Source organism: Canis aureus, chromosome 10, assembly GCF_053574225.1.
Source record: "Canis aureus isolate CA01 chromosome 10, VMU_Caureus_v.1.0, whole genome shotgun sequence".
NCBI lineage: Eukaryota > Metazoa > Chordata > Mammalia > Carnivora > Canidae > Canis > Canis aureus.
The window spans coordinates 22,424,413-22,449,575 of NC_135620.1; the positions used below are offsets into that span (position 1 = coordinate 22,424,413).

Genomic DNA, 25,163 nt, shown 5'->3' on the forward strand with positions numbered 1-25,163 from the left:
TGCTCCTGAACTCTACACCAGCAGCGGCAGCCCCAGGGGCAGCAGCCCTACCTGTGGGTCATTTCTTTAGAGTTCTGGGCCCAGCCTGTTCCTCCATCCTCCCAACATTTTCATAAACACCTACTTTTCTGCACTGAGTGCTCTCTGCATAAGATGCCCCACGGTATCTATTTCCTGCAATGATTCCAGAGACTTAAGTATGAGGGCTGCAGTGTAGCAACCAACAGTGACACCCCCAAACAAGGATAAGGCCCCGAAGACTAAGGAGACAGACACATCCAGGAGGGACATGTGTAGGGTGGTGTCCAGGGGCGAAACCTCCACTGGCCCTGTCCAGACTTGGCTTTGTTTAGTAGATTAAGTACCACAGTCACGTGACCAACCAAAGTTATGATTAGAAACAATGGCAATACTACTACTGCTGCGGCTGCTGCTACTATCGCTGACAGCACGCTTACTACGTGCTAGGCACTATTCTGACAACTTAGGAACATTAACTTGTTTGTTCCACACCACAACCACGTGAAGTAGGTACTGTTAACGCCCTCACTTTATGCAGGTGGCTGAGAAAGGCGAGGAGCCAGCCCTGACCAGTGGCCTGGCCTGCCACTCGCTGAGGTGGACTCCATGAGCAGCCACACCTTGGGGACTGATGTGTGCCAAGCACTCTGCACAGAACCTCTCACGCACTCCTGGCGGAATCTTAGGAGGAGGAGCCATAGTATGGCCATAGCACGGATGAAGAAACAGACCTGGAGAGAGTTAGTGATCTGTTCCTGGTCATAGAATTGACAAGTGGTTTGTTTGCTGGACCCACATTCTACGGCCTGAAAGGAAAGCTCTGAGGCCCCACAAACCAGGCAGGGCAAAAGGAAGGGCTCTACAACTGACACAGCCAGAGCCCAGCAGTGTCAATGTCTCCCTGAGCTTCAGTGCCTGCCTGCCTGCCCACCTGGTATAATCACCACCCACAACTCCTGAAGGTGGGGAGAGGCTCCTTCGTGGGTGCTGGCTGTCCTTGCCCCTGATCTGCAGACCTCCGACCAGCGAGACACATGTACAGCTGCCATGAGGCCACACTGCAATGAGGACAGCTCCTTTTCTCCTACCCTTTGGGGGGACCTGCTGGTCACTCTTTGATGTTCTGGAAAGTTCACCCTACTTTCCCTGGCCTTATCCAACCACTGAAACAAAACAAAGAAGTTTCATTGTGCTTCTGAGCTACTGGCTCTTTTGATTTACATCTTTGCCACCATAGCCTTAAACCTGGGGGATAGCCCTCAGCGAAGGCATGCACTCAAAAACACAACTGTTAGGCAGCCTGGGTGGCCCAGCGGTTTAGCATCACCTTCGGTCCAGGGCGTGATCCTGGAGACTCAGGATCGAGTCCCATGTCAGGCTCCCTGCATGGAGCCTGATTCTCCCTCTGCCTGTGTCTCTGCCTCTCTCTGTGTGTCTCTCATGGATAAATAAATAAAATCTTAAACACACACACACACACACACACACACACACACACACACACAACCACTGAATACATGGATAGCTTTTGAATCGCATTGACCTTCCCTCCTCTCCAGCTCTCCCTCAATCCCAAAGCTCTGTACCCTGGCCTTCCCTCTAGGATGTCCACACTTCACAGTTTTAACTTCAACACTCGGACCTTTCCTCAAAAACTTAGACCTTCCCTCAAAAAAGGAAAATGCACCATTGACTCCAAATAATAGTTCATCTGGATTTGAAGTCTCCACCTATCCTGGAAGGAACTCTGTCTCCCCATCTCTATAGTGAGGACCTCACTTACCTGAGCAAAGAAACAACCCCATGAAAAAAAATGAGCAAAAAAAAAAAAAAAAATGGCCATTTTTCCAAAAAAGGTATGTGAATGGCCAATAGATGCATGAAAAGATGCATCACTAATAATGCAAATCAAAAACACAATGAGATATCACTTCACCTCTGTTAGAATGATTATTATCAAAAAGGCAAGAAACAACAAGTGTTGGTAAAGACGCGTAAAAAAAGGAACCCTGTGTACTATGGATGGAAAAGCAAACTGGTGCAGCCACTATGGAAAACAGTATGAAAAATCCTCAAAAAACTAAAAATACAAATGCTACATGATCCAGTAATTCTACTTCTGGAAATATACCCAAAGGAAATGAAGACACTCTGTCGAAGATACATGTGAACCCCTATGTTCATGGCAGCATTATTTACAATAGGTCAAGACCTGGAAACATCCTAGGTATCCACAGATGGATGAATGGAAAGAGAACTTGTGGTGTGTACACACACACACACACACACACAGGAATATTATTTGGCCATAAAAAAGAAGGAAATCCGGCCATTTGTGACAACGTGAATAGATCCTAAAGGTGTTATGCTAAGTAAAATGTTAGGAAAAGATAGTACTGTATGATCTCACTTATATGTGGAATCTAAAAACAAAAACAACACACACACAAAAAAAAACCAAACTCATAGAAAAAAACATGAGATTTGTGGTCACTATAGAGGGTAGAAAAAGAGGGAACTGGATGACCGTGGTCAAAAGGTACAAACTTCCAGTTATAAGTAAGTACAGGAGATGCAATATACAACACAGTGATGACAATTAACAATGCTCTGTGGCATATTTGAAAATTATTAGAATAAATCCTAAAATTTCACATCACAAGGGAAAAATATTTTTTTCTTTCTGTTGTCTATAAATAAGATGATGGATGTTAACTAAGCTTATGGTAATCATTTCACAGTATATATGTTAAGTTGTTATGCTATACACCTTAGACCCATACAATGCTATATGTCAATAATAAAACTGAGGAATAAAAAGAAATACCTATTCACAAATTTTTTTAAAAAACACAAACTTAGGGATACCTGGGTGGCTCAGTTGGTTATGTGTCAGACTCTTGATCATGTTGGGCTCTGCACTGGGTATGGAGCCTGTTTAAGATTCTCTCTCTCCCCCTCCTTCCATCTCATGCTCTATCAAAACAAAACAAACTTACCCAGAGATCTGGCCTTTCTCCCAGCTCTTGGGAGGTAACTTCTAAACCTCTAGAATAAAGAGGTTGGCCTTTGCTAGCAGTTCCTGGGAAGGAGCCCCTAAATCTTTGGGACTTCCCAAGTCATAAGAGTGTCTGGGTCCTGATAGTTTATGCTAATTAGGCAACTCAGGGTGGGGACTAGCATGACCATTAGGCCACAGTGGTCTCAACTGAGGGGACAATGATCCAGTCAATTGCACCTACAGAACAACACACCAGTAAAACTCTGGACCCCAAGGTTCAGGTGAGTTGCCATGGCTGGCGGTACCCTGTACATTGCCATGCATCAAGGTTCTGGGGAGGTGGCACATTCTGACTCGATGGGGAGAAAACAGAGGAAGCCTCATGTTTGGGATCCTCCTAGACATCACCCTCTGTGTCTGTTCTTTTGGCTCGTATTACAGGTTACACAGCTATAACCTTACATATTTTTCCAAGTTCTGTGGGTCACTCCGGAGAATTATGAACCTGAGGAGGTAGTGTGAACTTTTAAATTTGTAGCCAATTGGCCAAAAGTGAGGGTGGGCAGGGAATCCTTGAACTTTGCAGCTGTGTGAAGTGAGGGCAGTCTTATGGAAGCCATGCCCTTAACCTGGGAAGTATAACCCAACTTCACACAGTTGGCATCAGAAGTCATTGTACGAAGTTTGGCAAACCCGTGCCACAGTGCAGAGGAAGGATCCAAAATATGGTTGCAGGGCCTTCCTCATACACTCACGTGGATTCTGTCCTTCACAAGATGACCTGAGGAAATCAGTAGGGAGAGGAAGGTCAGAAAGCAGGGGAAAGGAGTGGACAGGACAGAGAAGCAAAATCTCAGGAGGAAAGAGCCATGTGGTCCTGGGGCCCAGGAATCTCACTCCACCAGAGCAAGCAGCAAGGGTGCTAGGACCTCACCAGGGCCGAGGCAATTAGACTAAGGCAGCAGGGCAGGTTGTGAGGCATTGACAAAGACAACTGATTTGAAAACCAGGAAGACTGTGGTTCTTTTTCCTAATTAGGATATATTTCAGTTCCATTTATAAAGTGGTCATTTCTGACACCTCAAGATAGACACGCTTTACCTAGGGCCCCCGTACTGCTAAGGACCCATGGACCTGATGTGACCCAGGCTAAGCCCCACCTGGTGCCACTTGTCTTTTGTCAGAATCCCAAACCGGGAGGAATGGCATCCCTGAGTGCTGGGACAGGAAAGAGTCTGGGTTCTACCCAGAGAAAGAACCTCAGATCAGCTTTTCCATAAGAGGATAGTTTCCAAGATGCCACCTGTACTTGGAAGAAGCCTGGCTGAAACACTATTCAAGTCAAACTTTCTTGATATTACTCTATCTTTCCCCAGGAGGACTGCACTAGAACAAATTCGGACACCTGTGGCCTCTTCCTTCTGTGCAAACAAAAAGCCAGCAGCAACCCCAAGCTGATAAGATTAATCTAAAGAGCAAATTATGGTGTAATTTCCTATGCTGATACTTTGTAGTTAATTTTAAAAAAAGGTTTCATTTTCCTATTGGTATGATTTCACAGGAACATTTTACCTATTTCTGTGAGGTATTTTTTCTCCTGGAAGAGAGGTGCTGATTGGCCCCAAATGACTGACAACTTGGTGTAACGAAAATTTCCAATTTCCCTCATTTTCCCTCAGTTTCAGCAATTTTAAATCTATATATATAGAGATATCTCTGTCAGAATTGCATTGTGAGCCTCTCCTAGTAAACTGATTTGTCTGCTATTGTCACTGCAAATAGAGATCTATTAATGGGTCTCACCTCCCAACTGATTCCAACTCTGGTCTGCTTACTAGCACTCACCAGCACCTTTGTCCACGGACATAACTTCAATATTACTATTAAAGAGATCATCAAAATGTTGAACATCCTCACAGCGAGAAACGTGAGTAAGCTATCTGGCACCATCTCTCCAGATGTTCTGGAGATGCCGTGGGTATTTCTTAGACTCTGAGAAGAACATCACAGCTTCCAGAGAAGTTGGTGGTTGGTGACGGACAAGGAGCAGAGTAGAGATTGCTCTGCAGCAGCGTTTCTGTCCTGAGGGATTGTGGGAAGTTTGCTTGGTCAGAGGGAGTGAGGGCTGCCCAACAAGCATCCCTCTGTACAATTGGAAGTGACTGTCTCTTGCTCTCTCTCATTCTGGGCCAGGACTCGTGCATGGAGCTGACTGTCAAGGACGTCTTCACTGCCCCAAAGGTAAGAGCTGTCCCAGCGTCCGCTTTGGCTCATGAGTGACTTGGGAGAGGAAAGCCATCCACAAGTGTCTGAACAAGAAACTCTTCTTTAAAAGAAAGTGAATAGACCCAGATGAACTAGAAGGTGTTAGAGGTTTTTAAGAATGAGAATTCTGATCTTTACTTTCAAGCATGTTTTAGTGTTTCTGGTTTCACATGGTTTAGAAGATGTGTAGTGGAGAGCTTGGATTTTGTGATCATAATTCAGACCCCGGTCAAGGAATAGCTCCTTCTTTTCCTCCTATATCCCAGCCTAGTACCGGGAACACGGGAGGTGCTCAATAAATGCTTGTTGAAGGAGAGTTTTTCCAGCCCGCACATTTCTGAAAAAAACAAATAGTGTCACGAAAATAGATATGGAGATTACAGGCTGGGGGAGCTTTCATTTTGTCTAAGAGACTTCCTACGGCAACAGAGAAGGTATCGCCAGAGCCCCTCCTTTTCCGCAGCCTGGTCACCTAACAGCCCACTGGCTCTGGGGGTGGCAATCCAAAGACCCTCGCCTGCAATGTCCTGCCAAGCCCCTTCCAGCCCAGTCTGGAACTGCCCCGCCACAGGGGGTCCCCACTCATCCCTGGCCCTAGCTGCTTGGGCATCTCGCCTTTCCGCCTCCTGTGCCATCTCACCCCCGCCCCTCTATCTTTAGTGGGAGGAGACAGATTTGACAGCTGATAGTACATTTTCTCTGACAAACATATGACTACAGCCATGTCAATAGGTTTGTGCACATCAGTTCCTGTTTTCATGGAAACACAAGACTGAGAATGAAAAACCCAAAGCTTCAATTTACCAGTGGTCTCCTAACCACCTGCTTTCCACGTGGACTAGAAGAGGATAGGGTGGCCAGGAGTAGAGCTGTGTAGGCCCAGCACCCAGGCCACAGAACAGACTCATCCTACCTTGTGAGGGAAACTTCTTCAGGCTCTGTCTGGGCTATCTCATCTCATTAAAGATTAGTCCAGGAGTCTAATATACAATAATACATAATGTAATACAGCCATATATATTATATTAATGCATAATGTATAATATATATTATATAATTTTGTCCTTTAGCATCTCATCCTGTTTCAGACTCTATCAGGAGGCTGGAAGGGCTTGGAGATTTTATACATACATGGAACTATATAATATATAAATATCATCTATCAACATTTTATATACATATGAGATAGCCAAGAGCCCACAGGGCTGTGCCTGGGTTCTTCAGATGGCACCGCACTGCTGGGAAGGCTCTATCAAAGCCAGGGATTAGGCTCCAAAGTGCCGAGTGTCTCGAAGTGACACACAGCCTGTGGCTTTAGGCACACTTTTGCTGTTAACTAGCTATGTGGCCTTTAGCCAGTCTCCATATCTCTTTGTGCCTCAGTTTCCACATTTGAAGATATGAAAGTGATTTTGAAAGTTGGTTGGAATTCAATTCCTGAGTTAGTGGAAAGTGTTAATGTAAAATGATCTAACTCTTAGTTAAAGGCAAAAACTGGTTATAGAGGAGCAATCATTCTAAGAAGGAGGGGCTGGTGGCTAGAAAAGATCCAACTCTCTGTGACTCCACTCTGAGCCATCTCTAGAAGACCAGGCCAGCCTCATCCTTGCCGAGGTGCAGGCCAAGCTGCACAACCTTTCTGCTGCTCTTGGCCATCCTCTTCATCAGTTATCACACAGGCCCCTCACTGCATGGGTAGACATCTGCTGAAACAAAGTCCCCACTGTCCTCCTTCATTCCTACCTGTCTCATATGCCTTCCTCAAAATGCTTCTATTCCAAGGATTACCAATCTCCTTGTTCTATTCTTTCTTTTCCTCAAAGACGCAGCCCTGCTTACTTATCTACTAAGATACTACAGGATAAGGAAAGGATGTTATTTTCAAAGCCCATCAATGTGGTATGTGGGTATCTTGGTGTTCCCAAAGGAAGACATCTTTCCAAAATCCACTGTATCAGTTTTCTTTCTTTGGCGGATCAAGAATCCTATTATCTTCAAGTCAGGTGGGATCCTGTTCTTGGTAGTTGCTGGAAAGAAAGTGCTCATCTAAATCCTGGACTTCACAGGCAATGTTTATCCAGCATCTCTGAAATTAAGGTGGTCTGAGAAACAGCAAAGTAGAAAACAAGCAAGCTGACTGGTCTGTGATGGATTTCTTGGGTGGACCATTAGTAGAAGGTATTTCCTACTTTCAAAGAGAGGTCAAATCCATGATTCCTCAGAATTTTACACCAACTCTCAAATCTTTTTCTTTTTTAAGTAGAAGCAAAAGATTTTCTTGTGTAGAGCATCAGCTGACTAAATGTGGGCTGAGGTGGGGATAATGAATACAACACAAACAGGACTAGATTTTTTTTTTTAAGATTTTATTTATTTATTCATGAAAGACACAGAGAGAGCCAGAGGGAGGAGAAGCAGGCTCCATGCAGGAACCCAACATGGGACCTGATCCTGGAACTCCGGGATCGCACAGGACTAGATTTTTATGGCCCTAAATGAAGCTAGTCAAGAGCCATGTTAGAAATCTAACAGCATCTTTGCCAGAGAAGCAGCCCTAAATGGTGTTCCACCAATTGCTGATATCCCCATGAGTGTTAGGCTTCTATCTAGCATAGGCCTAAGTTCCCCAGTGCAGTTTCTTTTCCTGAGCAGTCCTGAACTGCAAGGTCCACCAGGCTGTCAAAGTGTGCCTCCTGAGCAAGATATTGTCAGGCAGCGAAAGCTGGTCAAGCAGATGTCAGTGGTCATTCAGTAGTTCATAGTAGGATCCTGTAGCTGCAATTTCAATGGAACTAAAACTTTAAAGTCTTAATGAAAACTGCCTTTAGAATCAGTTCTTTTAGAGTTTTTCCATTTGATTTGAACACTTCAATTCCTTTATATCCTAATTGCCTTTGGAAAGTACATTGAAGAATTTGCCTAGAGGGTGTTTTCCTGTATTATAAGGCCATATACTCAAAACAGAGGCAGTTTAATTTCTAGGCTCCAAGCCAAAGTTTTATAAAAGTCTCATGAGATTTTGATGAAAAAATAAGCAAAGGGGCTCTTGTCTTTTTGGTCTTCCTGAACCACATTGTTCTCTCTCCAGCAGCACAGGTATGCACCTACCTGTGCACGTACAGCTTAGTGTCTGCCTTCCTCCTTAGCTTCCCCACCTCTGCTCACCTACTAACCCTCCAAAGATATGGAGATTTATGGGAGGTTTCTTGACTCTCACAGTCCAGAGATGCTTGTGTTGCTCTTTAATTTCCAACTACAATCAGAACCCGGGAGGGCTCTTGGCAAGTTCACTAAGTACATGTCCTTCCAAAGTCCTCGCCAATGGTCCATCAAGGCCCACAGGGTAAAGGGAAAGCTTGTGCAGGCTAGGATCCTGGGTCAGGATCCTACTTCAGTCTGGGTCTAGATCTTCCTGGAAAAACCCTAAAATATAAAATGCACTTCTAGAATTTTGCCTAAAGATATAAGAGATGAACACAAAGATTTACACAGATGACTCACTGCCACTTTATTTTACAGAAGCAAAAAACTGCAATGATAGAATACTAACCAATTGTGGCTCAAATATGCCTTGGGCTCCCATGTAGCTCTCAATCCCATGTTTTGTTTTGTTAAGATTTTATTTATTTTTTCATGAGAGACATAGGGAGAGAGAGGCAGAAACACAGGCAGAGGGAGAAGCAGGCTCCCTACGGGGAGCCCAATGTGGGATTCGATCCCGGGACTCCAGGATCACGCCCCTGGGCCAAAGGCAGATGCTCAACCACTGAGCCACCCAGGCATCCCATCCCATGTTCTTATATACTACTGAATGACTTAATGCTTGAACTATCTTTTTTTTTTTTTTTTTTTTATGATAGTCACAGAGAGAGAGAGAGAGGCAGAGACACAGGCAGAGGGAGAAGCAGGCTCCATGCACTGGGAGCCCGATGTGGGATTCGATCCTGGGTCTCCAGGATCGCGCCCTGGGCCAAAGGCAGGCGCCAAACCGCTGCGCCACCCAGGGATCCCCTTGAACTATCTATTGTGTGAAAAGGCTACAGAACGGTATCAACAGTTGGTCCTCGTTTTTAAAAAAAATATTTTTTTAAAATGGGAAGATATTTATCAAAGTATCAATAGCTATCTCTGGCTGGTGGGATAATGAGTGAATTCATTTTTGATGACTATATATTACCTTTACAGTAAACAGATATTTCTTTAATAATCAGAAAAAAAATGCAGTTAAACCCCCGCACCCCCCCCCCCCCCCCCCCCCCCCCCCCCCCCCGTACTTCTCATATAAATCCCCAGGTGATCTTGTTCATGTACATTGTGATTCAGGCGGCTAGGGGGCAGGCTGGAGGTTCTGCATTTCTAATGAGCTCCCAGGTGATGACCATGCTGCTGCTTCCTGGCCCACACTTTGCGGGGCAAGGAACTAAAGTATGTCCTTGCAGAGGCTAGAGATAGCTTTATGGGAGCTGAATCAGGCTCAAGCTAGACCACTCCCCACATTCCTTGTTTTTGTTCTTCAGCGGAAAGCAACAGGACACACCAGGCCTGATTTAGACTAAGTCACAATGCCTCTGCCAGGTTCCCAAAAAAAGCTGTTTTCCCACCTGTACATTCCCTCTTCTAAGGCCCAGACATCTCCAGAAATAGCCATGTGACCAGACATACATCTGGGCTGCCAGTAGTTCACAGTGTTTCTGATGCTATACCTCCTAGGCCAAAGGCCTTTTCCAGAAGTTGTGTCCATGGCCCAGCTCAACTGCACCCTCTTCCAGAAGCTTCCTCTGATCTCACGCCTAGCCCTGATCCTGGCTTGCCTCTCCAGCTGTTTGGGCAGATGTCTTACCTCCTCACATAGACCCCAGGCTTTGCAGACACTTGCCACCTCCCATGGAGGGGGGTGGGGGAGCTAACTGGAGAGTGCTGCCCAAAGCACCAATATCCAGGCCAAAGGATGGACAATCATTTATTTGACGACCATGTAGGATTTCTAGGACACTTGGACTTTATTTAATACCTCTGCAATGAGACAGAGCAATGTGACTACAAGCTCACATAGGCTTGCCTGGTAGAGAGAAATAGACATCATGGGCAGAGACATATGGTTCTACATTCAAATCCCTGCTCTGTCATTTACTTAGCTGAGCACCTTTACTCGGGCAGCCTTTTAGCAAAACCGTCCAAGGGAAATGAGAAGGTTGCTGCATTTGTAGGTAATCAGGAGAGGTCATTTACTGTCATTTCATTCACATGAAAGAATTCTCTTAATACCTGATCCACAGTTGAGCAAACTCACATTTTTCCACTTGTCTTCCTGGAAAAAAGCAATCACAAGAAAAACTCTCTCCCATGTTCAAAACAGGGCTAGCACATGGCTAACTGCAATATTTATCTTTCTAGAACACAAGCGATAAGGAAATCTTCTGCAGAGCTGCTACTGTACTGCGGCAGATCTATACACACAACTGCTCCAACAGATATCTCAGAGGACTCTACAGGAACCTCAGCAGCATGGCAAACAAGGTAATCTGAATCATACCTACAGTTTGGCTCCTGACTTTTAAACATTCCTCCTTAAGAGTCATAATACCCTTGGTTAATCAACCCATTCATTCACTCAGCAAATATTTATTGAGGGTCTGTGAGTGCAAGGTGCTATTCTAGGCACTCAGGATACAGTGCCTGGTCTCACAGAATGTTCTAGTGGGAGAGTTAGAAAAGCAAACAAACATGTAATATTATGTCCAGGAGAGATAAATGCTCTGAAGAAAAATACAGGAATGAAGAATATAGAGGTCATGAGGGAGAAGGATGATTTAACAGTTGGTGACATCATCTGAGCAAACATTTGAATTAAGTGAAGGAGCAGGCTAAATGACTAGCTGGGGAAATAACATTCCAGGCAGAGGAAATAGCTGTCCAAAGGCCCTGAGGTAGAAATGAGGTTCACATGTTCAAAGATCAGGAGGAAAGACTGGGTGGCTGGATCAGATTGAGCAAGGGGGATTTTGGCAGATTACACATGGTCTTTGGTTTCTACCCCAAGTATGGCAGGACGCATCCACAGAGTTGGGAGCTGAACAGACTACAATCTGATTTATATTATTTAAAATAATCATTCTGGCTGCTGTGTGGTAAGTAAACTGAAAAGAGCTAAGCACAGAAGCAAGATGTTCTACTGGGAGGCCATCACAGTAACCCAGGTTGGAGATAATAGTAGTTTCAACAGACTGGGAGCAAAAGAGGTTGTTATGGGCAGCCCAGATGGCTCAGCGGTTTAGTGCTGCCTTCAGCCCAGGGTGTGATCCTGAAGACCCGGGATCGAGTCCCATGTCAGGCTCTCTGCATGGAGCCTACTTCTTCCTCCGCCTGTGTCTCTGTCTCTGCCTCTCTCTCTGTTTCTCATGAATAGATAAAGTCTTAAAAATAAAAAAAGACGTTGTTAGATTTGGGATATAACTAAAAATAGAGCTAAGGGGCACCTGGGTGGCTTGGTCGGTTAAGCATCTGCCTTCGGCTCCAGGTCATGATCCTTGGGTCCTGGGATCAAGTTCCACATCAGGCTCCCTGCTTCTCCCTGTCCCTTTGCCTGCTCCTCTACCTACTTGTGTTCTCTATGTCAAATAAATAAATAAAATCTTAAAAAAAAAAAAAAACAATAAAAATAGAGCCAGAAGACCCATTGTGAGGGATGAGGGAATGAGTAAAAGGGGGCCTCTTGGTTCCCAGCCTGAGCCTTTTGGGAGAGGGCTGGTGCCCAGAAAATTGAGCGCAGAGCAGTGCTGGAGGTTGAGCAGAAGATCAGGAGTTCAATTTATCAATACTAAGTTTGAGGTACCTCTTGGATAGTCAAGTGGAGATGCTGAGATTATTGGAAAAGACTGAAGCTTTGGGGAGAAGTCAGAACTTGTTCTATAAAAGAAAGAGTCCTCAGAAGATGTTATTCAAAAGTCTTAGACCTGCATGACATAGAAAAGAGATCTAAGGACTGAGCCCAGAAGCATTCTAACATAAAGAGGTCAGGAAGAGATCCAGCAAAAAAGACTGAGAAGTAGCTGGTGAAGGAAGGGGGAAACTGGAGAGTGTATGGTGCCCCAAACAGAAGGGAAGAAACTCTTAATAAGAAGAGATCCAATGTGTCAAGTGTACCAAAAGGTCAAGTCAGATGAAGATGAGAATGGCCACTGGATCTGGAATAATAGCCTGACTGGAACAGGTTCCACAGAGAATGCTGGTAAGGAGGAGTGAAAAGAAAGGGGCAGTGAGTTCAGAAAACCCTTCTGAGGTGTTTTGCTATAAGATTGCAGAGAAACAGAACAAGAGCTGAAGGGCAGCAGTAAGGGAAGCTCTTTTGAGGTGGGGCATATGTCCAGCATGTTAATATACCAGTGGGAATGATCCAGCAGAGAGGGGAGAATTGATGGTGTAGGAAAGAGGAAGAGCTCAGAGTAGATGTTACCTAGTGCCAAATGGAAGAATTGGGGACATTCATCCCCTTGCTGAGCCTGTCACCTGATTCTTAAGGCAAAGAAAAGGAAGAGGGAGGTGACACTACACTCATTCTCTCTTTTAATCCATTTAATTATCATTTAAGTAGGCACAATTGTCCCCATTTACCCAGGGAGGAAATTGAAGCTTTTATAAATGAAGTGGTTTGTCCTAAACAATGTAATTAATAGAGCTGAGGTTCAAACTGAAGCAGTGACCTGGGGTAGGTACCTGGAATCCTTTCCACCTGAGGTGCTGTCAAGCTGGAGTGTTGCTGTTTATGGGCAGGAGGGCAAAGGGAATGAATCTCTCTCTCAGCAGTCCAGGCAGACATGCAAAAGGCCCTACACCTCATGTTATAGCCCTGAACAGTACCTAGCTGTGACATACCTTTCCGGAGTCTGCGGCACCCCCTAACGGTACACGGTTAGTGATGGTACAGTGACCAATTCTAGAAGCATAGAATTAGAATATTAGAATGTACAGAAGACCAGGAAACCATGCTGGCCTACTGGCAGAGACAGATTCTCATGCAAACTAGACTGAAGGCCTTGGTTGGAAAGAATTGTTCAGGTGACAAGTGCCAGAGGAGGCCTGACTCAGTGATCTAGCAATGCAAGCTAATGAAATGTTTTGGGTTTTTTTTTTGCAGACCTGTTCTATGAATGAAATCAAGAAGAGTACACTGAAAGACTTCTTGGAAAGGCTAAAAGTGATCATGCAGAAGAAATACTACAGGCATTGAAGCTGAATATTTTAATTTATGAGTTTTTAAATAGCTTTATTTTAAAAATATTTATATATTTATAACATAATAAAATAAAATATATATAGACTCTAACAGCACAGTGTCACTTCAATGGCATTGGCTATATTTACTTGACAACTTTTGGGGAAACCAATTTAATTTACTAAGAGACTAAAATTGGTATAGAAGTAAAAGAAGAAAAATCATTCCCCTCTCAAGGAGTTCCCTTTCCAGAGCAGGACATAATGTACAAAATGATTAAAGACTACAAGGCCATGCAAGATGTACATGATAGGAGAGCTTGCAGAGTGGGTCCATGAGTACTACTACCTACCAACTAATGTTGAATGAAAAAAGGCATTGGGGCACTTTGAGAGGCTCAGTTGGTTAAGCATCTGCCTTCAGCTCAGGTCATGACCCCAGGGTACTGGGATTGATCCCTGCATCAGACTCCCTGGTCAGCACAGAGGCTGCTTCTCCCTCTCCCTCTTCTTGCTGCTCCCTCTGCTCGAGCTGTCAAATAAATAAATAAATAAAATATTTAAAAATTAAATGAATTCAAAATTAAATTTAATATAAAATTTAATATAAAAAGGTGTTAACTGAATGCTGAAAACATTCCTCTCCCACTGGCACACGGTTGTCACACTGAGTCTAAGATGGGAAAATGGAGCTCCAGCACACTACATGGCTCTGCACTGAACAACATTTAAAGTCCAGATAAACAATGAGAGACTCCTAAGTCTGGAAAACGAACAAAGGGTTGCGGAAGGGGAGGCGGGAAGAGGGATGGGGTAACTGGGTCATGGGCACTAAGGAGGGCACTTGACGGATGAGCACTAGGTGTTATACTGTATGTTGGCAAATCGAATGTCAATAAAAACAAAACAAAAAAAATAAAGTCCTGATAGTGTAAATTCCCTTGATTTTTAAGTCTTAGGACCAACCACCAGACAAAGCACAATTTAACTGTAATTATAGAACAGACTAAATGCTATCAACCTAATGACACAAAAGATACAACTGGAAATGGTTGATAGGTAAAAGCAGAAGGAAAGAAAGGTAGCTCACTTGGGGAAGGGATTAGTTGAACAATATTGTCTAAAGATGATGGAATAAGAACAAGAGATTTAAGTATTCAAATTTGCACAGGTAATACAAGATCTGAAAATAAATTCACTATAAAAAATTTGGAAGGGGTAGTACAAATGAAGTGAACCCTCACTTTTCAATACAGAAATTAACACACAATATCCAAGGTTGGAAAATCAAAAACCAGTTGGCAGGGGTGGTCACTAGATGATGACTGTTGCAGCTGGGGATGGGGTACATTGGAGCTAATTATACTATTGTGCTTTTATACACATTTATAAGTTTTCATAACAAACAGTGGGGAAAAAAATCCCATAGTGAGTGACTGAGAAATCTGTGGAACTATGCTAGTAGTAGAGTAGCAAACTATAGCTAGTAGCAAAACCATAAATATTACAAACAAAAGGGAGGGTGGTTTGTTGGGAATGGGTCTTGGAATAAGGATCAGTGAAAGCAAGACAGAAGACTGTTGGCTTTCCATGTTAAGTATCTACCCAAGAAAACTGAAAACTTACGTCCACACAAAAATCTCTCCACCAATGTTCATCACAGCATTATCCATAATAGCTAAAAGGTAGAAACATCCCAAATGTCAATCAACTGATGAAAGAAAGTGTGGTATTCCCATGCAACAAAATACTACTTGGCAATAAAAACAAATGAAGTATCAATACACGCTACAATATGGATGAACCTTAGAAACACTAGGGTAAGTGAAAGAAGCCAGATACAAAAGGCTACATGATTCCATTTATATGAAACATCCAGAAGTGGCAAATCAAAAGTAGATCAACAACAGCCAAACTACAGGAAGAGCCCAAGTGTCTGTTGACTGAAGAGTGGGTAAAGAAGACACACACACACTGGAATCCTATTCAGCCATCAAAAAGATGAAATCTTGCCATTTGCAATGATATGGTTGGAGCTACCAAAATAAGTCAGTCTGAGAAAGAAAAATACCAAATGGTCTCACTCATATGTGGAATTTAGAAAGCATAACAGATGAACATAAGGGAAGGGGAAAAAAAGAGGGAAGTAAATGTTAAGAGACTCTTAACTGTAGAGAACAAATTGAGGGTTGATGGAGGGAGGGAAGCAAGAGGTAGGCTAGAGGGGTGATAGGTATTGACAGCACTTGTGATAAGTACTGGGTGCTATAAGTGATGAATCACTAAAATTGTACTCCTGGAACCGGTATTATGCTATATATTAACTAGAATTTAAATAAAAATTTGGAGGAAAAAAATTGAGGTAAAAGTAGAATGCCAGTTGCCAGGGGCTGAGGGGATAGAAGACTAGGGAGTGACTCCTAATGGACACAGGGCTTCCTTTAGGAGAGAGGAAAATGTTCTCATATTAGAGATGACAGCTGTGTAACTGTGAATATACTAAAAACCACTGAATTGTATACTTTAGAAAGACAGATTTGATAGTATATTAGTATAGTTTCAGTATATATCTTAATAAAGCTATTATTTTAAGTAGGAGAGTAAACAAAAACAGTGGCAAGTTGTTGAAACTTGCCCTTTGAAGCCAAGTTTTCTGCAAGACTATGGATGTAGTAACAGTGAATGAGCACTCGCGTTTCATCCTCGCTTACACATATGTGACAAAAATTAATACTAGTACTAAAATTATACCAAAACATGTAACATCTTTTTAACCCTCTCAAAATAAGGGAACAAATCAAAAGCTTAAAGTCTCACCCTGACCACAGCCAGTTTCACCCTGCCCACATAAAATACCAGCATGCCAAGGGCAGCAAGTAACTAAGAGAGTCATGGAGCCTTCTAAGGCCACACTGAAAACTTTAGTTTCCTTTCTTCTTTGATTGAGACTCATTTGCATTCAATGGCTAATGTGAGCTGTAGTCTGCCACAGGATATGAGTTGTGGGTTATATTTGTGTACGGGGCCAGGATGGTAAAAGGAAAGATTGTTGGGAAGAAAGGGTTATAAGGGGCCATCGGAAGGACATGCGGGCTCCAGGCTGGTCTGTCACAGGCTTAGTTTCGATGGTTAAGATGCAACTAACAGGTCTATTTACTTCCGGACGGGTGGTTCTGGGCTCTGCATGGAAACACCCAATAATAAGCCCTTGAGTTTACCGAGAGAGCATGACCACATGAACTGAGGACACACATTAAAAGAGTAAGAAATGGGGATTAAGTGAAAGGTGAGACAGCTGCCATTTAAGCACATTCACTTAGGAAACTTAGCCACAGCCCGTGCTTCAGGGTACGCGCCTCTGTGGACCAAGTGACATAATGAAGTCTGAACCACTCCCCCTTTGCCATCAGCTATCGCCACCTCTTGCCTCCAAGTGTATTGTATCTCTGGCATTAGAAGCTAAGAAATACTTATTGAATAAATGAACAAAATACATTTCACTCAAATCTATGGTTGAATGTCTTTCATGAAAGCACTCTTGGGCCCCAGTTAGGGATGCACCAGGGGTGCTCTTGTTGCTGTAGGTTGGTCCATGCCAGTTATCCTACCCTGTCTTTTCCCACTCTCTCCCACATATCATCTTGGTGGGCCTCTTGGAGTGCTCAAATCATCTGAGAATGGGGAATTTCAGCACAGAGGGCAGCGTACACCTTCCTCATGTAGCACAGTACCTCCTGCCTATCAGCATTCAAGTTAGCCTCTCCGTTCCTACCAGCTTCCACTGAGAGCAAGGCATGCACTTTCTCTGCTCCCAGGGCTGATTCCCTGGTCCAAGTTATCAGCTTGTTGGAGTTCCATCCCCAGGTAGAGAATTAAAATCTAATTTGCTGCCATGCCCAGCGTTTCCCAAACTGAGTTCGTCCTGAGCACTCAGATATTTTCTCCTCAGCTCTCCACAGTACAGCTCTTCTGATCCATCCTTCCCAAAACTCCTTTTAGCTGCACTCCAGGCTCTCAGCCGTCTGCTCTTTATTTCCTATAAGCCAGTGTTTAACCAAACACCATTACGTTCTGATGTTTGGTGCACTGGCCGCACACCTGGGTACCTGATAGGCAACACGAGTAAAGAGAACAAGGGAGCTAGCTAGCTAAGCCAGGGCTCTTGGCTCCTTTGGCTTGGGACCACTTGAGCTTCCAGGATCCAGGTGTGCACACCATCTGCTCTCCCAGCTCCCAACTAGCTACTCCTTCACCTTTCTGTATGTTGTTTCTCTAAAACACAAATGATGTGAGGGACCCACTTTAAATCCCATTAAAGGAAGGCTTCCCATTCCTTACAGGACACAATTTCACAATAGGGTCCTGGCCTATCGCTTCCCTTTTCTGGCTCACCTGTCCCGATGCCTTCTGCCCTTCGTCCCATATCCTATCAGTACACACTGCATCCAAATTCATGTTACTCCTGCTGCCCAAGACACTTTATCCGACTTGCTGCAACATTTCCAACAGCACTTTCCCTGGGAAGAAGCCCCTTCTGACCTTGTGGTCAGGTAGACAAGTGCTATGTACCATCTTAGCTGCTGGGGAAGAACACCGGGCCTGGCAGCTCACCATTCACACTCCTGAATTACAGCCCTCAACGTGCTGCGCTGGCATTCTCATTTCCACAGTCACTTCTCCCTCCTGAGGGAGGCTGTGAGCATCACAAAGACCTTCTACTCAGTAGGGTGTAGGCACACAGTCAATACAGAAGGCACCAGTGACGGAGTGGCACAATTCATGATGGAGTTAGAAATCAAGTTCAACATAATATTTCTGTAATGACTCTGGTACTTTTAGGTCGAGTTAGGCAATATCCTCTCACTAAGATTACTATCAACTCTGAGAAATATTTTATGCAGTTGTAAAGTCCCAGTTAAATTCCTTTGTACCACTGGAGAAATAAAGCCTTTGATTAAAAACTAAAATTTCCCCAGCCCTCTGACAAGGGGTGGGGGAGGGGAGCAGGTGTGGAAGAATGTGTGATCTGTCATATTCTTTAGTCAGAGCCATAAACGTGTTTGGGTAAGACAAAGTGATGTTCTGATAACGTTGATAAAAGTAACTTGAAGATTGGGTCACAGGAAGCCCAGATAAATGCTGAGAGGAAACAGGTTCTTTTTGAAGTAGCCTCTTCATAATCATTTTCCCACACATTTGTTCAACTTCCGAAGGAGGACTGAAGACCTGATTTGCTTTGCAAATGAAACAGCCTAAGAATGAGACATTTAGCTACTGTTGTAACAAATGTGTTTAGAGGCTCCTCTAGCTCCCTTGAAGTTTAGGCTGTGGCTTCAGAAATGTAATAACTGCTCCCGCAGGCAGCAGGCACCGGCTAGCTGTGGTTCCCTAGGCTGGTCTTTGGCTGTATTTTTTGCTTTGTTTTTGTACTTGGTTGTAAGAGAGTCTCTCAAGGGTCTTCATAAGGACAATGTCCTCAGCAGCATCCTGATAACACAGGCTGTAGTGTTTCCTGAGGGCAAGCCTTAGTGCCAGGGCTTGGTGAAAGTGTCAGAGCTCCAAAAACTCAACTGGGAGGATGCGGAGAGGATGCGAAGGCGGAACTATTTATTATCTTGCTTAGGCCATGGCAGGCCTTTCATCTTGTTTTCATGTTCTACACAATGTAGGAGTGTGACCTAAGTTAGCAGTGGGGAAAAAGAAGACAGCAAGTCCTGAAAGGGCCAGAGGAGTCTCTTATCCTATGCAGAAAGCACATTTAAGTCCTCTGAGACCTGCTGACAAATCAAAACTTCTCAGTGCTGGCTGTGAGTTTCTTAAGGCCAGGCCACTCAGCACGGCGCCCAGCACGGTGCCTGCTAATCAATAAATGTTTGTTATAGGAATATATGATTAACAATAATCCAAGCAATGTTTTGTTTTGCAGATACATTAAACTCATTAAAAGTTTTTGAAAGAGGGATCCTTGGGTGGCGCAGCAGTTTAGTGCCTGTCTTTGGCCCAGGGCACGATCCTGGAGACCCGGGATCGAATCCCACATCGGGCTCCCGGTGCATGGAGCCTGCTTCTCCCTCTGCCTGTGTCTCTGCTTCTCTCTCTCTCTATCATGAATAAATAAATAAAATCTTTAAAAAAAAAAAAAGTTTTTGAAAGAGATCACAGTACTTTTGCACTAAGAAATGTCTCCTTTCACCTTCTAGTCAGATACATTTCACATATACAGCTCTTTAAGTTTCTGTTCTCAAACACCTAGTAAAAAAGGATAGTAAAATTTGGATAAAAATATTTTTGGTGAGGGACGCCTGGGTTGCTCAGTGGCTGAGTGCCTTGCCTTTCGCTCAGGGCATGATCCCAGGGTCCTGCCTGGGATCAAGTCTCGCATCAGGCTCCCCATAGGGAACCTGCTTCTAACCTCTGCCTATGTCTCTGCCTGTATTTGTCTCTCACGAATAAATGAGTATAAGCTTAAAAAAAAATTGGTGAAAATAATTTTAAGAGAGAAAGAGGGGGATCCCTGGGTGGCACAGCGGTTTGGCGCCTGCCTTTGGCCCAGGGCGCGATCCTGGAGACCCGGGATCGAATCCCACGTCGGGCTCCTGGTGCATGGAGCCTGCTTCTCCCTCCTCCTGTGTCTCTGCCTCTCTCTCTCTCTCACTGTGTGCCTATCATAAATAAATAAAAATTAAAAAAAAAAAAAAAAAGAGAGAAAGAGAGCGCATGGGGTGGTGAGGGGTGGGGGCAGAAGGAGAGGGAAAGAGAATCTCAAGCAAGCTCCATGCCCAGCACAGAGCCCAACAAAGGGCTCAATCCCAGGACCCTGAGATCATGACCTGAGCCGAAATCAAGAGCAGAATGCTTAACCAAGTGAGCCACCCAGGGGCCCCGAAAATACATGTTATCAATTAGAAGAAGCACATTTTAAAACCTTTCTCCCGGGTTTGTTTCATAATGATTTGTTTAAAGATGCACTGGGTTCTTTAAACCATACAAAATTACAATGCCAAGCGTAAAGTATCATGCCCATTAGTATCAAGATGCACATAAACACAAGATAGTTCAGGAAAAAAACAGACCACCACTATAGGTATTAGATAAAGATTTTTATTTCTAACTCAACCATGCTGCATGTATACATACAATATCAATATATACATTTGAACAAATATAATTTATACATGAAATACAATGAAGGTGTGGCTTTTGAAATTAATGCAACAAACTCATTGTAAGATTTGCAATTTTGGCCAGTATACAGTCTGTAGTAATCCTACTGAAGTTATTAATGATTTAAATTAATCAAACTGCAGTATTGGTTCAAAGGCACTAGGAAGATCTAGGTTTTCTTCTAGCATTTTAAGAACAAAGAATAAGTGAAAAGAAAAACAAATGTATACGTTAAGAAATTGGGCAGACACTGGCGTGCTTAAATGTAAACTCTACCCATTCCTTAATTCACAGCCCTGTAGGAAAGAGAGGGATTTCCCTTAATTTAAGAGTTAAGGGGAAAGATATTTTTAAAAGACTGAAAACAAAAACCACTCAAAATCCATAACCATAATTTTAGAAACATGTTACAGATGAAGTAGCAATGCCCTCTCCCCTAAAGTACCCTTAAATTTCTTGCTGCAAAAAAAGGTCCTGTTTCCCCAGAAAAAAAAGAAGACATACCTTGTCAAATGGACTCTACTTGCCAGACAAACACAAAGATGCAGGCCACCCCCATACCTTGATTAGGCTTATATTTTACAAGAATCTAAATGAAAATGGGGGGCTGCTAGTATATTTTAATATCCTAATTATTAGTATGGATAATTGAGGTTTTAAAACAGGGTTTATTAAAGAAGCTACCACAAACAACATACTACCAAGGCTCCTTTTAATAAATAAACATTACTTTTTTAAATTAAAGAGAAAATATCTACTCAACAACCTATTTATATGTGACACTCATTTTAATTTTGCCTATTTATATTTCCAATAATTAGCAGGTTTCTTCATCTATATTCTTTAATGAAATTAACACTGAAGTCACATAACATTTCATTTCTTGGACAAAGACATAGTACATGTGAAGAAACCACAGAATTGCTATGATTAAAGCTAAATGAATAGCTCTAAAGTCAGTATCCCACGTTTTCATATGGATATTCAAGCCTGGCTCGAATATATGATTTTGGTATTTCATAAAATGAGTATCTAATGTACATCTGGTATAATCAGTTCTAGTGTAAACCCTTTAAAAAAAAACTGCTAAAGTGGTCTGTTTTGTAAATTCTTCAATGTTTTGAGTTTTTACAGATTTCTTTTTGTTATTGCAGCGGAAGTGGAATAGAAAAATAAATCTAACATACTGGCTTAAATGTCCTATGTTTTAAAGCTTAATGCAAAAGTTATTCCTTTCCCACAGCAAAGGGAATATAGTCAATAATATCTATAAGAGCGCTGTTACGGTGACACATGGTAGCCACCCTTGTGGTGAGCACAGCATAACAGAGCAGTTCAATCACTATGTTGTACACCTGAAACTAATGTGACACCATGTCAACTATGCTCAAGTATAAAAATAAAATAAAATAAATAAAAAATAAAGTTATTCCTTTCCTATTAACTGGGTGGTTAGAGGCTAGACATAAGGACTTTTAAAAAGAAATATGCATCTTTTGTTTCCACTGGTAAAATTAAGATTTCTCTAGAGCAATTACTAACAGTTAAATGTGCAACTGCAATTGCCAAGATATTCTGTACACACAAAGCTTTCACAAGACACAAATTCACCTCTAGTCTTCACAGTACCTAAACAATGCCCCATAGAAGTCATAAACCTCTATCTTACACATTAGAAAAAAAAATGCTGCTAGTTAAATGCAATTCTTATTACCTAGAAAATATTCACTATACACAGGACATTTAGTACACCACCTCCGGAATGTACTTTAAATTTAGGGACACATTATTACCACCAACTTACAAGTATGCCACCTTTGCTCACCCCCACTCTACACACAGCTTTGTAACTACAAACCAATATTTAACCAAACTTATTAAAATACTGTTCACTTAGTAAATACTTATTTATGAAGTCTCAAACTTGCAACCAATGGACTTCAGGGCTGATTATATAATTGTAAAACTCACAGAAGGTATATTAAGTGGTTTAGAAGTACCATAACTTACAAAAAATTTAAAATTTTGTAAGCAGCCAACATAAGAACAATTCTAACTATTACAATTTATTTTACCATATTTTTTTTAGTTTTAGAGGAATATGATCTGAAAGTTGTAAATAAAAGAAATTGAGGGAAGAATTTTTTTAATAAAATATGAATAAAAATAAAACAGTGTTTTCTGCTTTGGTTGCATTTTGTGGAAAATGGAGACCTTTCTCATTTGGGAAATACAGAGCAATTTCCAACACAATTTAGAACTCAGACACAGAAAAGTATCCACTAGTTATACTTCAAAGTGAATTTTAGAAAATATACATATATGGGCAAAGATCAGAGACCATTAGCTTCTTAATTTTCTGCAACTGTGACTCCTTTATATCTATGTACAAATTCAATGCTTCAAAAGAACACTAAACCATAACAAAAAAAGTGCATTTTGACTTGAAGTGGCAAAAAAGGTCATGAGAAGTCTAGAAGAAACATATTTCCAACTTTTGTATTTTAAACATGTATACTTCTAAGAGTTGACGGTTGAATTATAAAATTCTCAAAAGATCAGTAAGATGAGTCATTTTATACTTAAAATGCAATGAATGTTAGTGTAAAAATTAGATTATTTTTAAACAGACCAGGCAGGTGTTAAGATCAAATAATTTCTTATATATGTAGCCCATACATTCATATATGACAGCACAACAACAAGACAAGGAGATCTGCTACTTTCTGTGTGCAAAAGAGGACATACATTGTTTGTTTTCTATTCTGACTACCTAGTTACCTAATCATACAGTAGCTGAATAAATCACTAGCAGATTTATGTATACATTTAAACTGCAACTCTTTATAGTAAGAGCTGCTCCCCCAACTTCCCTGCACAATTATAAACTGGAGCATAATACAACAATTTGAAGGATTATCAGTTGTACAATTTCAATATGACATTAATATATATATATTGGCTAAGACTTATTAGGCAAGTCATTAGTTCCAGTCTTACTCCATGAATTACAGCTTCCATTATTTGAAATTACAGAATAGTCTTCAGTGTTTTAATTAAAGACTTTGTCCAGACATGAGAATATCACTAATTTTTATTGTGACTTTAAATCTGTAACATTTACTGAAGTAAAGAGTCAATTACAGTTTCAGGCTTTGCAGAACGCTTTCTGTTTGGAGAAGAGAAAAAAGACAACATGAATGCTTTTCTAGAAGACTGAATGCAAACACTTTACATTATGTAGCAGGTAAAACAGGGTGGTCATAGGTCTAGAAACAGGCCAATGTCTGACACGTTTGACCATGTTAGGAGATCAATTAAAGCCCACCTTTTTAGGCCAGGGGAAGTCATCTAAAGTACATGCAAGAGCATGGCACTCCATCCCACCACCAGAATGTAAGGGATTGAGTGGATGAAAACTTTGAAATTGGACTAGACAGGCCACGTGGGCTTCAGACTTGAACCCCTTGATTATCTGCTCTGGGGCATGCTGAAGGTATAGGTTTGTTCAGTGAAAAAAAAAGAGACACAAATCATCTGAAGCAACAACTTACAGACAATGTATAGGAACCAATGGAAATGCTACATGAATGTACTATGTTCACTGGAACTTTGCTTGGCACACCTAACTATGAATTTTTTTTTTAAGATTTATTTATTTATGATAGACATAGAGAGAGAGAGAGGGAGGCAGAGACACAGGAGGAGGGAGAAGCAGGCTCCATGCCGGGAGCCTGACATGGGACTCGATCCCGGGACTCCAGGATTGCGCCCTGGGCCAAAGGCAGGCGCTAAACCGCTGAGCCACCCAGGGATCCCCCGAATTATGAATTTTTAATGAGGATATCACATTAAGCATTATCAGGTAATATAATGCATTATCAATAAACTTTATATTGTATATATTTAGCTATGTTTATGGCCATCTATTGTTTGGAAGGCTAATGGTAAGAGTTTGGCTCATCTAAAAAAAAAAGTTTGGCTCATCTAATGTAAGCTCAAATGAATTTTTTTTTTTAAAGATTTTATTTTTATTTATTCATAGACAGACAGAGAGAGACAGAGAGAGAGAGGCAGAAGGAGAAGCAGTCCCCGACGTGGGACTCAATCCTCGGTCTCCAGGATCATACCCCGGGCTGCAGGCAGCGCCAAACTGCTGCACCACGAGGGCTGCCCATGAATTTTTTTTTTATGTTAAACTAAAAAAGAAGTATTTTTTAAGTGAGCATTCTGAAAACTCTATTCACATACCTTATCAAATTGTTTCTTTTAAGTCCTAATGGTTAAAAAAAAAGAAAGTGACTAAACACTATGAGATGTCATTTAAATAATCTGGATTTCTAGCTCCTCCTCTGAAATGAGAAGATCCAGAAACAATAGGCCCTTTATTCCCAAAACTAACTAGGAACAGGGTAGTTGCCACTTAATCCAGACAGACCACTCTTCACTTTGCCCCAGTCCCAACCACTGCCTATTTTTCTTAGGCTAAGGCCAACTGCCT

The 25,163-nt window shown here is 42.2% G+C and overlaps 2 protein-coding genes across 8 annotated transcripts in view; one reads left to right on the forward strand and one right to left on the reverse strand.

Moving 5' to 3' along the window:
* The first annotated feature begins 4,814 nt into the window (after positions 1–4,814).
* IL4 (interleukin 4) lies at positions 4,815–13,839 on the forward strand. Of its 3 annotated transcripts, XM_077911629.1 has the most exons (4): positions 4,815–4,949; positions 5,216–5,263; positions 10,682–10,804; positions 13,422–13,839. In XM_077911629.1, exons 1-4 carry the CDS (start codon positions 4,815–4,817, stop codon positions 13,512–13,514), a joined length of 399 nt encoding a protein of 132 aa, XP_077767755.1. In that variant the 3' UTR covers positions 13,515–13,839. The 3 variants fall into 3 exon arrangements, 1 of the variants encoding a protein (XP_077767755.1); XR_013387656.1 differs by lacking the exons at positions 4,815–4,949; positions 5,216–5,263; positions 10,682–10,804 and adding an exon at positions 13,249–13,336 and having other exon boundaries at positions 13,422–13,536; XR_013387655.1 differs by lacking the exons at positions 4,815–4,949; positions 5,216–5,263; positions 10,682–10,804 and adding an exon at positions 13,251–13,342 and having other exon boundaries at positions 13,422–13,537.
* A 121-nt stretch (positions 13,840–13,960) lies between these two features.
* KIF3A (kinesin family member 3A) overlaps positions 13,961–25,163 on the reverse strand; it is a 61,741-nt gene continuing 50,538 nt past the window's right edge. For 3 of the 5 annotated variants that reach the window (XM_077911627.1, XM_077911625.1, XM_077911623.1), the window contains one exon: positions 20,584–23,831. In XM_077911627.1, coding sequence (XP_077767753.1) covers positions 23,783–23,831 — 49 coding nt within the window. In that variant the 3' untranslated portion in view covers positions 20,584–23,782. Of the gene's footprint in view, positions 14,031–20,583; positions 23,832–25,163 lie in introns of those variants that run through there. The other 2 variants (XM_077911626.1, XM_077911624.1) reach the window with 1 other exon arrangement.

What these genes read in the sequence shown, in the direction of transcription:
- IL4 (XM_077911629.1), top strand. Translation starts at nt 4,815, where the DNA reads ATGGGTCTCACCTCCCAACTGATTCCAACTCTGGTCTGCTTACTAGCA. An exon ending in ACATCCTCACAGCGAGAAAC is followed by an intron (nt 4,950 to 5,215) that starts GTGAGTAAGCTA and finishes ATTCTGGGCCAG; the next exon opens with GACTCGTGCATGGAGCTGAC. An exon ending in TCAGCAGCATGGCAAACAAG is followed by an intron (nt 10,805 to 13,421) that starts GTAATCTGAATC and finishes TTTTTTTTGCAG; the next exon opens with ACCTGTTCTATGAATGAAAT.